The 13,317-nt window shown below is 35.3% G+C and overlaps 1 protein-coding gene across 2 annotated transcripts in view; it reads right to left on the minus strand.

The window, feature by feature from the left end:
• Positions 1 to 13,095, minus strand: part of ADAM28 (ADAM metallopeptidase domain 28) — a 55,838-nt gene extending 42,743 nt beyond the window's left edge. For both annotated transcript variants that reach the window (XR_003142479.3, XM_025463076.3), the window contains exons 1-5: positions 12,917 to 13,095; positions 6,187 to 6,290; positions 4,268 to 4,344; positions 2,426 to 2,504; positions 1,209 to 1,285 (exon numbers count right to left, since the gene is read on the minus strand). Coding sequence is in view for 1 of the 2 variants with exons in the window: in XM_025463076.3 (XP_025318861.2) it covers positions 1,209 to 1,285; positions 2,426 to 2,504; positions 4,268 to 4,344; positions 6,187 to 6,290; positions 12,917 to 13,088 (509 nt within the window). In the remaining variant the exon portion in view is untranslated. The remainder of the gene's footprint in view (positions 1 to 1,208; positions 1,286 to 2,425; positions 2,505 to 4,267; positions 4,345 to 6,186; positions 6,291 to 12,916) is intronic.
• Positions 13,096 to 13,317: the final 222 nt, after the last annotated feature.

A 13,317-nucleotide genomic window follows, 5' to 3' on the forward strand; every position in this document is an offset into this window, starting at 1 on the left:
AGCATAATACCTACCCAATAGAATGATTATTAATATTGAAGAACACAATAAATAAAGCACATGATCAACAAATGTTACCAATTTCTTCTCAATTATCTCTGCTGAAGCCCCAAGCTAAGAGTCACTTAATCAATATTTAGGGAGCACCCATTATACATTAGTCACTGGATTAAGGGCAGACAATAAGATAGAATCATGGTTTCTTTTCTCATGAAGCTTATAGTCAAATGAGAAAGATGTATGTGGAACAAATAGTCACATCTGACCTATAAACAATACAATTATATGACATATATGAAATACTCATAATTACAGATAACTGCTAGGATGAAAAAGTATAAGAATATATAATAGGAGACTGGCTGAAGTGTACACAGAACTAGAAGACAAGAGTAGATATGAGGAGATAAGTAGGTGGTCTGTTGCAATGGTTTGATAAAGGATCATGGTAGTTTGGACTAAGATGTGCCAGTAGAGAAAGACTGTAGTGAATAATCTCAGCAAATATTTAGAACATATAATCAATAGGGCTTAATAATGGGTTGAAAATGGGTAGCTGAGAGTCAAAAAATCATCAAGGAATTTAGGTTTCTGAATGGGACAAGTGGTTGGTTGATTATATTATTTACTCAAATCAGGAACACTGGAAAAATACAAGATCTGGGAAAAAATCACTAGTTTGATTTGGAGTTCATTAAGATTTACATTTCATTAATCTATCCAGATATGGAAGAGATACTGATAGAGGAAAGACAAGATTAGATAATCAAGTCTGGGCATCAGAAGAACTATCTCACCATAGACAGATGTCTGGGGGGTCATTAATATACAGAAGAAAAGAATGGCATGGGCATGGTTAGGACAAGCTTAAGAAAGAGTTTACAGTAAAGAGAGAAGTTTGGGGGAAAAAAAGAGAGAGAGAGAAGGTTGGAGAAGAGCTCTCATTCCCAAAAAGGTTAGACTCAAAAATCTGTAATTTGAAAACAAGCAGACAAACATACACATCGCTGCAAGCAATTCAAATGTGTAAATTTACAAGCCACTATCAAGAGAAGCCCTGTTTCTTTTTAATTTCAAAATCCTGTAATCCTTCAGATTCATATTTAACTACAGTATGATTCATCATATTTGAGATTATTCAGGTTTATTAAAACACTCACACTCTGCCCACTAAAACAGGTATACACAAACCGTTCATGAAGGCTTACCTTAGACCCCTACATGTGCTGATGCTAGCATCTGAAACCTTTTCATTAATGATGTGTCCTTGGTAATAGCAGTCATCCTAAATAAATGGAAATGGGGGTTTTGTAAAGGAAAGTGCATGTTTCTGAGATCCACTATGAAATTTTAACTTGAAATCTTGAAACAAGATCTATATTGTTTCCAAACCATTTTATGCTGAACAACAATCAACTCAGAGATGTAAAAAAATGGTCAAGAAGTTTCTTATGGTTAAAATTTTTAATATTTAGTTAATTAACCCAATGCTTAATGAGAATTTCCTAAATAAATATTGGTTTTGCAGAAAAAGGACAATGGTGGTGAATGCAGTTTGGTAGAGACAAACTTATAGATAGAAGTTTAAAATCTGAGCCTTCAAAACATCAGACAATCATTCTCTCCCTTGGCTGATTGCTCATTAATGTTTTTTTTCTGACACCTGTAAGCTCTTTCCAGTGAATGGGTTATTGAGACTATGTTACTATTCTTGATTTATTCAAAGAGTTTCAGCAGATTAACTGGGTTAGTGTAACATCCACTTCTCTATATAGCCAAATGCCCAATCCTAGCACTTTTCCATGTGGATGTACTTTAATCAAGCACACCTTTCTACTTTGAGACAGATGAAGTACTGGCCCACATAAATGTCTAAGTTATCACTATAGAGAGAATGCGTGAAGGCCTTCCATGGAAAAATGGAGCTCTAAAAAGATGGCAACAATAGAATATACCCCCCCACACACTACTTCACACGCCATCTTCTCTAAATAAGAGTCAAGAATAAAAAATATTTTCAAAAAACAGAATTGTATAATTCTGTCATTGAGGAAATAGTCTTGAGTTCAAGAGACAGAATGATCTACAGAGGTGATTGGCGTTGACTAAGAACACAAGATGTAATGAATTCTTCACTCTTCTAATGAAAATGAGAGGTTCGTTCCCACTCTCCTCTTCCAGTTGGAAGGCAGGGAATGCCTTTGTTCTTGTCAAACTGTACAGATTTCAAAGTATCTTTTTTTTTTTCTTTTTTTTTTTTTGATTTCAAAGTATCTATTAAGAAATTACTACTGCTGGAAATAGAAGATCTATTAAGAAATTACAACACCAATGTTGTAAATGTTGTTTCACTTTCACTATTTTTTTGGCAATGACACTGCCTTTGGGTGTGTCAACTGACAATGATTCTAAGATGCTCTTTTACCATGATTTGTGGGCTTGTGGTGATCTCCTCTCCAGTGGAATTATAATGTGTTTCCGTGTAACCAGGAGCAAGGAGACCACTGGAATAAAAAAAAAGAAAGAAAAAAATTCAGGCTACTCATGCTAATTGAAAAGTGTTGTGATCAGGCAAAAGCTTCCATTGGATGTGCAGGAAAGTTTAACTCCTTCTCCAAAGCTCTCAAAACTAGTCCAAGCATGAAGAGGATGCTTACAACGCAAACACTGAGAGGGCTAGAGACATTCCTGAGCAGAGTGGAATAGTGTCTGCTTTCTCATCAGGCTTTGATACTTCTCAGGGGGGATATTTGAAGAAGAAATGTAACTGAGAAGGGTAGAGTTGCTAAAAATGATTGGAAAGAGCAGTGCTCCTCACCAATTTACTGTAACTACCTTTCCCCCTGTCCTGTTTCAGTTCCCTGCAAAGGCTAGCAACTATAGCAACTGAAAGTTTCTTGGGAACTGCTTGCGTTTAGTAGTTGGGGCCCTTCTGGCATTTTCACTGAGCTTCTCAGAATTCTTTCAACTACCCAGAAGCATGTAGGAGTCTGGTTATATATATATATATATATATATAACTCAACCACTGAGCCACCCAGGTGACACAGGCTGAATATACTTTTTAAAGAGGCAGGGCAAGGAGGAAAGGGTGTAACCAGTATATGTTAATGCTATCTCTTTATCAGCCACTGAGTTAGACACTTTACATAGATCACTCTTTTAACCCTTTCTGCAATCCTATAAGGTAAAGATGACTCACTTTATGTTTCAGAGGAGATGATACAGTTCCAGTGGCAAAAGATCATATCTAGGTCTGCCTAAAATCCACACAAGTACTATTTCCATCCTGCCACACTGTTTCCAAAGGTCATCAGTTGTTATTTTTTTTTCTTTTTTTGGGAAAGGCAATAGTCTATTTGAGAGAAAACATCTTGCTGTGCTGTATAGAATAGTTTAGGGATTGAAAGCACAAAATTAGAGGAGAAAACAACTTTTGAAATAGTCGAAATATGGGATGATCAAGAACTGAATAAGAGCTGATTGGCAGCCCGGGTGGCTCAGCAGTTTAGTGCTACCTTCAGCCCAGGGCGTGATGCTGGAGACCCTGGATAGAGTCCCACATCAGGCTCCCTGCATGGAGCCTGCTTCTCCCTTTGCCTGTGTCTCTGCCTCTCTCTCTCTCTCTCTCTCATAAATAAATAAATAAAATATTTAAAAAATGAGTAAGAGATGAGCCAATGAAACTGGAAAGAAATATTGAATGTAACTGACTAGAGTGAAGAAAATGAGGAACAAAAGACAATGTAATGCATGAGAAACTGGGTGGGTTAGTGTGTAGCTGGTGGAAGAGCACTGAGGTTGGAATCAGGAGAGTCAAATTCTGGTTTTACTGCTGATTAAGTCTTTGGTCCTAGAGTTTATATAATTATATATGCCTTTTTTCTTTTGTTTCCCCTGATGGAAATGGTAACAAATTGTTTTAAAACCTACTCTTTCAGTATTAGAATAATAAACTACAATAATGTAGAGAAGATTTAAAAATCTGCTTTTTCATAGAATTTGATAAAATGTATATCTGCTTGTATCTCATTCATTGTGTTTTATTACTAGAAGGATTGCAACACTAGTAAACTGTTGTTTTACTCAATGCATTTTCACTACTTGGGTAGGAACAACTATTCGGCAAACTCCTTGGGCTGATTGAAAGAAAAAGCATATTAGCAGAGGTTTTTGATAGCTTTAAGCAGAAACCACCTCAATTAGCCCACTTTCCACATACTAATTTGCTGTTGGTAAGGATATCATCAGAAGTAAAAACACTTACTTGTTTTTTTTCAAGTAAAGTACTGCAATTTTCCCATTAACAGTCATTTTATACTTCAATTCGGTTTCAAATTTTTCCTGCAAAAATGCACAAACATTTACTGGTAGTTATAAACACATACAAATATTCATTTGGCTGTGTTCATCTTTTTTTATGTTCATCTTTTTAATCATTAGCAAACAATGCTTGTTTTCCTTAATGACAGTCTATATAGTTTATAAAGCAAATGTCTGCTTCTAGCTTCTTTTAACAAATTAAAAACTCTGCCAGCTGGATAGACCAATTACCTGAGACCTTTATATCCACCCATCTATCCATCCATCCACCCAACCACCCATGCATTTTACAAATATTACTTGAGTGTTAGTTATACGCATGACTCTAGTCGGTTTTGGAAATTCAACTCTAAGCGAGAAGAATTGATACCTATTGTCAGAAAGTTTATAATCTTGTGGAAAGACAGATAGTAAAAGTGATTGTTGTCATATGATAAGGGATATAAATATGAATGCAATGTAGGATGTCTAACATCTTAACATTAGGATAGGCTTTTTTAAGGAAGTAACATGCAAGCTGAGATATGAATTAGCCAGGTGAAGCAAGGGTTGGGGGAGTTATTTGAGAAGAAGGAATAGTGTGCACCCAGACCCAAAGACTACGAAGACTCTTCTTACTGATTATTTTTTTTCTGGAGGTCTTCTCCAGGCTGACTGGAGGTCAGAATATGGACAAAACAACAGAAGTAGGTACAACTAGTTAACTGAGTTGTGGACTAGATAAACAATGTATTTGTGATAAATATCAAGCACATTGTATCACTACCTCCATCTTCTCAATTATTCCAAAAGTTAAGATTGATCATCTACTAGGTGCCAGTAACTAATCTATGGCTTTCATCAAAATAAATTGTTCAAAAGCTTAAATTTGTTTTGTAAGGAAATCACCTTATAACTGTGATAAAAACACTGGATATGTATTCAAATTTTCCTTAAAATATTTGATGACAAAAGAGATCTGGCATTTTTAAGAGAATTCTGAGAAGCATTTAAAGGAAGCCATACTGATGAAGATTCAACGCATAGAGGTCCCATTCAAATTTAACAGAAACATTTTGTTGGGGGAGAATTATTGTGATAAACAAGGTCTGTTAAGGGTTTTGCTATTAAACGTTTGCTTTAGAAGGAAAAGGTTCCATTGGGAACCTTACCCAGTGGGGGAGTATGTACTTCAAGGGATTGTCATCTTATCATATTTCCACAAATTATTATTTATGTCTCATTTATCTATATTTTTCCTGGCTCCCAGCAGAAGACTTCTGGGTGCACGAACTTGGAAAATTGTTGAAAGAATCATCATGTTTTAACTTTATCTTTTGATTGATTGTGTGCTTTTTCATTAAGTAGTAAGAACTATACAAACTTTAATAACTTTCACTTTAAAAAAGACAAAGATAAATTTCATGTTTAATTAGTAATTCATCCTAACTTAATATTCATCCACAATATTTTATTTTCTACTTCAGTTGTAGTTCATGGCTTTGTTTGTATGTGTGTACATAGATACAGAGATGATAGATTAATAATAGATAAAATAAGTTGTATCTAATTTCTTTGGGAGTACACAGAATTATAAATTACCATAAAAGTATTAATGTTTACTCTCTATGTGACCTTAGGCAGTTTATTTCAACTGTCAGAATCTTAATCTTCAAAATGAGGCTGATAAGAAAACATTACATTATTGCAAAGATTAATAAAAATAAAATAAATGCAAATGTTTATATATAAGTATGTATATATATGTTATAGTTTACACATCTATAGGTATATTGTATGTGTGTGTGTATATATATATGTGTGTGTGTGTGTGTGTGTGTGTGTGTATTTTTTCAAGATTCTTTGTTAAGTCAAAAGCCGTACCTGTTGGTCTGGGTCCTTGACCTCTCTTTTATGTAGTGGATGAAGTCTTCTGGGATAAACCACTTCATAGTTCTTTATTCCAGGGAGTTCCTTGATAGTATTTACTGAGAGGGGAAAAAGGGGTAAGAAAAGATTTAGCAGAGCAGAACAAACAAGCAAGAACAAGTAAGCAAGCTGGTTGGTAATAATCAGCCTTATTGCATTTCTGATGAATAATGCCACACACAGAGGCTTAAGTGAATTATGTCAGAGAGTTAAGTGTAGAGACAGACAAAACCAGAAACCACAAATCTTGAACCTATTATCTTCAAATATTTCCCCACTGAAAGTTTACAAGTGTTTCTCTATTTGGTGAAAATATTTCTGTTGGATGTTTCCATTTCTCTTTGCTACCTTGAATCCTCTGCAGAGGAATGAATGTAGCAAGCGTACAGGCAAAAGCTGGTACAGGAAGGCAGAAGCCAAACTAAGACACTAATCAATGTCAGCATAATTAAGTAGAAGCATTCTGAAAACTACACAGTGTTACAAAAATGAAATAACTAGTGTATGCCATTTCTGACTGGAATATTTTCTCTTATATGTTTCCAACTGTGATTATTTATACCAATGAATAAAACTAAAACACAATAAGGAAAGCTCCGATAGCTCCATACAATGTGTGGATTTTGCAATACAGATAAATAATACTTTCATTTTTGCTTACAAAGCATGAAAAGAGTGAAAGTTAGAGAAGCAAACAATTAGAACAGTTTTACTTGTCTGAAAGGAGAATTTTTGAGGTTGAAGTCATACAGAGAGAATTGAACAGTTATCTCATCCAACCTTCTACTGCTTTGAATTCTCATATCAACATGTTTCTACAAGTTATTTTTTTTTAATTTTCTTTTGTTTTGAGAGAGACAGAGAGAGTGAGAGCATAAGCAAGGGAGGGACAAAGGGAGAGAGAGAGAGAGAGAATCCTAAGCAGGCTCCATGCCAGCACAAGCCCGACTTGGGACTTGATCTCACAACCCTGAGATCATGACCTGAGCCGAAGTCAGAGTCAGATGCTTAACCAACTGAGCCACCCAGGTACCTCTCAACAAGTTATTCTTAAGAGGAATTAAGAGTTTTCCCAAAGCTAACATTTAATTTTCTATTTTCTTTTTTATTTGCCCACTTGATCAAGTCCTTAAGGAAATGTCAATAGACCAGTCCTTTGGTTTCTCAAGGGGCTTCTGGTCAACCCAGAATATAGATGCAATAGGAGACAAAGACCAGAGTATGGGCAGCCTAGCAATTTACTTATATTGCAGACTGGAAAGGCTTTAGTTATCTATGTCATGTTTATCAGAGTGCTCTCTAAAGATAATCTCATCTCATTAAAGTATTCAAACCTAAATTCTATGATAATATAAATTTATGTTATTATTGTTGATCTTTTAACAAATAAAAGTGAGTCATCTTGGATGACTTGTACACTTATTCCAATGCTTGGTGCTCCAGAAAATATTTTTAAATTTTTCTTTAGAAACTAAAGCAGAAACTTAAAAAAATTCCTAGTTATGTCAATTTTCTTTTATCATCTTAGGATGGCTAAATGCACTTGACAACTCAAGGGCCATTTACTTCTAACTTCGAAAAATAGGAAAAGTAATTAAATTGGCTAAAAACTCATTAGGTCAAAAATGGACAATCAAAGGGGTGCATTAGCTTCTCTTGCTTGAGATTTACTCTTTTCTATAATTTAAATTCAATGTAATAAATATATAGTATATTATTAGTTTCAGAGGAAAAATTTAGTGATTCATCAGTTGCACATAACACCCAGTGATATTCCATCAAATACTTAATGGCTATCACCTAGTTACCCCGTTATATATTATATATGATATATATGTGATATATATAATGGGGTATATGGTATATATTATATATATGGCATATATAATATATATATGCCATATACATTTAATGTATATTATATATAATTAATATATGTATTATATATTACATATATAATATACATCATATACCCCATTATATATATATCATATATACCACATATGCTTTATCCATTAATCTGTTGATGAATATCTGGGCTCTTTCCATAGTTTGGCTATTGTGGACATTGCTGCTATAAACGTTAGGGTGCATGTGCCCTGAGATTTATTCTTAAAAACATTTCAAAATCCCTTAAAACCATAGATTGAACCCTAGAAAACTTGAACTTTGGGTTTGGTTCTAATTTTTTAATTGTTTGAAAAGACAGGGCAGATTAAATGATCTTTAAGAACAGTTCAAGTAGTCTGTGATTTTATGCAAATAAATACAGCATTCCCTATAATCTCTTTGAAAAGGTGATGGTCATTTGGGTAAAGTTTTAACTGATTGTGTAAAATAAGTCTCATTACACAGTCAAGACTTCCAGAACTACTTAAGTGACCTCAATGACTTCTTGCTGTTACAGAGATAATCATTGGGCATTTTTATTTCTATGTAATTAATTTTCTGTAAGGGAAAATAGTAACATTACTTTATTAAAAAAATGACAGCAAAAATTCAAAAGTCCAAAGGAACATTCTTAATCATTTTCTTAACATTTAATTAAAATATTCATAATTATTGTAATTATTTCAAAATAATAAGATGCGAAGAGGTAAGAAAATAACTTTCAACAGAAATGAACTGATGGTATTGACACAATTCTCTAGAGCTTCTTGTAAACCCATAAAACCAAACAAGCATACCATAAGGCAACTGCATGCTATCTAGTGGATTGTATCCAATCAATGCAATTCGTCCCATTAATATGGAATTCATGAGGCCATATATTCACCAATGTTGCAACCAGAGTAACTCTTCTAAAAATGCTGTATGAAAAATTGTTTCATCCATTATACACATTATTCTGAGAGTAAATATTAGTCCAAGTTTCCCTGAGGTCATAAAATAATAACTAATCATAGCTGACTCTTTTCATAAAAGCAAAAAATCATATCCCACACACATTCCCCTTTCGGAAGTGGTGAGGGAAACAAGCAATCTAACCACTGCAAGTTTTCTTAATATACACACTCACATCCAGACTTCTAGTTAGTATCTAAATCTTAATGTTTCATGAAATCAGAAATTACCAATTTACTTAAATATAGAGTCAAATATAAAAAGTAGAGAAATTTATTTCCAATTCTTTAATAGCCAAGCACTTCCAAATGGCAAACAAAATAAATCAGCAAATAAACCAGAATATTTTTTTTAAAAAGCTTCCAGCAAACTCTCTTAAGTTTGAAATCAACAGATTTTTAGCTCTTCTGAAACCCTTGCAACACATTCTCTAAAGGAAACAGATAGAATTTCTTTTAATGACTCTTATTTCTGTGAAACCAAGAAGGCCCCAAAAGAATGAGATTTGAGTTATAACAAATTAGACAGCAGTTAGAGATATGCTACAGACTTAAATATTGTTTGGCTCATTCATACTTAAGGTTGATGGAAATGACACAACCTCTTCCCAGCTGAATAACATCAGGCTAATTATTTTGAAGCCTGTGGAATAAACACAACTAACTGCCATCCAGGGATTATACAAATCTGAGATGTAACACAATATGTTTCTACTAATGCATTTTAATTCTTACTTTCTCTCTCCCACAGAACTCACTTGTTGGATTACTTCTAACTAGCAAAACTAGATCGAGAAAAATAAAACTATTACTTCGGATTGTGTTAGATCATTATTTTACTGTTTATTAGTTTTAGAAAGGTTAAAATGCATTGACAACATTAATATAACACGCACTGCTCTGGATTGCTAATTTATTTTCTAATGTGTTTGGGGCAATTTTGGAGTCTAGCCCCCTTGTACATAATATTGGCATTTTCATTTTTGTTCACATCTGTTCCAAACTGTTTAAAGAATGTCATTCCAAACTAAACACATGACATTAAGCCCTGAATCAGAGTTTATTCAATATTGACTTCAGATCTGGGCTTCTCTGTATCCCTTCAAACCATCTGTGATTTTATGTTTTTATTATTATTATTTTTTAAGATTTTATTTATTTATTCATGGGGGCGGGGGTGGAGAGAGAGAGAGAGGCAGAGACACAGGCAGAGGGAGAAGCAGGTTCCATGCAGGAAGCCCGACATGGGACTCCAGGATCACACCCTGGGTCAAAGTCGGCGCAAACCACTGGGCCACCGGGGCTGCCCTGATTTTAAATTTAGTGTAGTAAAAGTGAGTACAAACATCAAAGAAAAACTCATCCTGATGAAGTCTATCATTTTGGCTATTAAGACTAAATTATTAATACTTCTGAGGGTCATCTAGTCACCTTATGAAGACAAGAAAGAATTGCTAATATGAAACAAAATAATTTCTAAAACTACAGTACCCTCTAGATAGTCTGCTGGAATATATTAAAGACCTTTCTCTTTTGCCAGTGCACTTACATCCTCACCCCAAACAACTGTCACATCCTTTTAAATATTTGGGTTTTTTTTCCTATGATGAAACCCTATAAGTTATTTTTCTCGGGGGATGGTGAAGGGCATACAAACATCTGGCCTAATTATGTTTCATTCTTTCATTCCATGTCTATGGAAACTGAGCACAAGTCATGGTCTAAGGTACATATTTTTTTCTTTGGATGATGGGGGCAGATAAACAAAAAGAGATAGGAGGGGATCCCTGGGTGGCTCAGTGGTTTAGCGTCTGCCTTCGGCCCAGGTCATGATCCTGGAGTCCCAGGATCAAGTCCCACATCAGACTCCCTGCATGGAGCCTGCTTCTCTCTCTGCCTGTGTCTCTGTCTCTGTCTCTCATGAAAAAATAAATAAAATCTTTTAAAAAAAGAGAGAGAGAGAGATAGGAAAAATCAAATTGCTTTATTTTTTACATTCTGGCTGGGAAATAAATCCATTCAGGAATAATAGCAGTGGGAATAATACCTAGGACACAGTCTTGAAAATACAAGATGAAACATAAAGAGGGGGTGGCTCTCTGTTTAAGATGGAAGATAAGGGGCAACTGTCTATATGTCCCCCTGTTCTCACAAAAGACACTGCAGAACCTTTGTCCCTGCCACCAAGTACTTGAAAATGTCACAGTTTTAGGTATGATTTCTAAGGAAGTTAGGCTCTTGGTGCCATGTTGTGAATGCAAAGACGGGACAAATCAGCACATATGCCCAATTTTACTGAAAAGGTTGTCATGTGGGTGGACTCCAGGGTTAACTGTCTGATTCCGTTAATAGATCCTGGTTGATCTTCATGCTATTGGATAAAGTTAGTTCCCAAGCAATTCTTATGTTCCAACTAAGTAAAGGATCCCAAAGAATTTTTAGAGATAGCACTTTTGGGGAATAGAAAGATTTCTATTAAGTTTGATTTACAAACTAGAAATTTTGAGTCAATACCTTAAATATGTAGTATAGTTCTGTATTTAATGATATTAAGTAAAACTTTCACAAGTCTGGAAGACAAATCAGAAACCTGGGGTGGGGAAAATCACTTTTAGTGACAAAGTGCTGAGTGAGTGCATGGGGGAGGAGAATCTTTCCCTCCCTAACCCTACACTTCCTGTTGATGATCCCTTCCCATTACTAGCTCCCCACAAGCATTCTAAAACCCAAGAAAAGGTTTGCTAGGGAAGGATTCCCAGGCACTGAAGCTAATGTGGTGACTTAAATAAGCTCTAGAAATAGAAATAAGACAAGGAAATGTGTCACCCAACCTAATTTAACCAAAATCTAATTGGTGAATTTCTCACAAATGGAGACACATGCTAGAAGTGATTTATTGTTGGAAAGTAAAATTCCTCTACTTTTGAATTCTTCAATTCAAACTGGAAGTGAATTATCAGTTTAAGTTTAGCAGTAACATTGTTTTAATCAAGTAATAGCACAATGCTTTATAAATATTGAATTGGTAAACTATTTAATTCTAATTAGGCATATTTATTATCACTAGTAAAGAAAGGACTAAACTTAAAAATGTGCCCTCAAAATGAATAGGATGAGCCAAAGAGGTCTCTTTAATAACAGCAGATACTTTCCAAAGCCTTCTCCACAAGGACAACTGGTCAGATCCCTTGCATCTTTGCTGCTTAAAAAAATAAGGAGGGATTTGATGGATTTCATTTTTTGACTCAAAGATCATACTCACTATTTAAAGTAAGTGATATGAAGTTTTTCTGGTGATTTCTATGTATTCTCAGATGAGACTTACCCATTCAAGATGTCTCCTTGCCCCTCCTTTGCATTGAGTGTTTACATCAGTCATGGCCCCTCCAAAATGACAGATTAAAACGAGCCCAACTGGTTAGTAAAATTCATTAAAAAAAGAAGAAAAGAAAAGAAAAGAAAAAGAAAAGAAAAGAAAGAAAGAAAAGAAAAGAAAAGAAAAGAAAAAAAGAAGAAAGAAAGAAAAGAAAAAAAGAAAGAAAAAGAAAGGAAAGGAAAGGAAAGGAAAGGAAAGAAAGGAAAGTGAAAGGAAGGAAAGAAAGCAAAGAAAGGAATAGGAACGAACGAAAAGAAAGAAGAAAAGAAAAGACACTGCCAGACCCACACGCCCCGCAACGCCACCTACACAACCACATAACCAAGCAGCCGCCGACGAAACGAAAGAAAAGAAGAAATCCCCGCAACCCCCCCAAAAAAGAAAGCCCCCTCCAACCTATTTTAAGTTCAAAACAGCCATTCATTGACATTATTTACTAGAACCCGAAAAGGAATCAGACACTGACCTGGAACTGGCCAAAGGAGGAAAGTGGTTGTCAGAATAATACCCTGCAACATGATAGGTGAGGTCAGGGGTGCAGCGCCTTCCCTTCGTGCTCCCTGGGAGAGCACTGCTCCTCTGCTCCTCCGCTGTCCCTGCCGCCGCTCAAGCAAGACAGAATGAAACTCTGGGCTCATTCCTGTCTCTGCTTCAGGAAGTGTTTACTAAAGGTGTTGCACAACATTGGAGCTGTGGTCCTGCCACAGTGTGGCACAGCAGGCGGAAGTTCTGGCCACCTCCCAGCTCTTGGACTCCCTTACCATGAGCCATTGTTTCTCTTTCCTGCTTCCCCATATTTCCCTACTCTGAAGTAATATGTTTCTAATTTATTGCTATAACCCAATAAGCTACCTTGACATAACTGGC

Source organism: Canis lupus, chromosome 25 (assembly GCF_003254725.2).
Source record: "Canis lupus dingo isolate Sandy chromosome 25, ASM325472v2, whole genome shotgun sequence".
Lineage (NCBI taxonomy): Eukaryota > Metazoa > Chordata > Mammalia > Carnivora > Canidae > Canis > Canis lupus.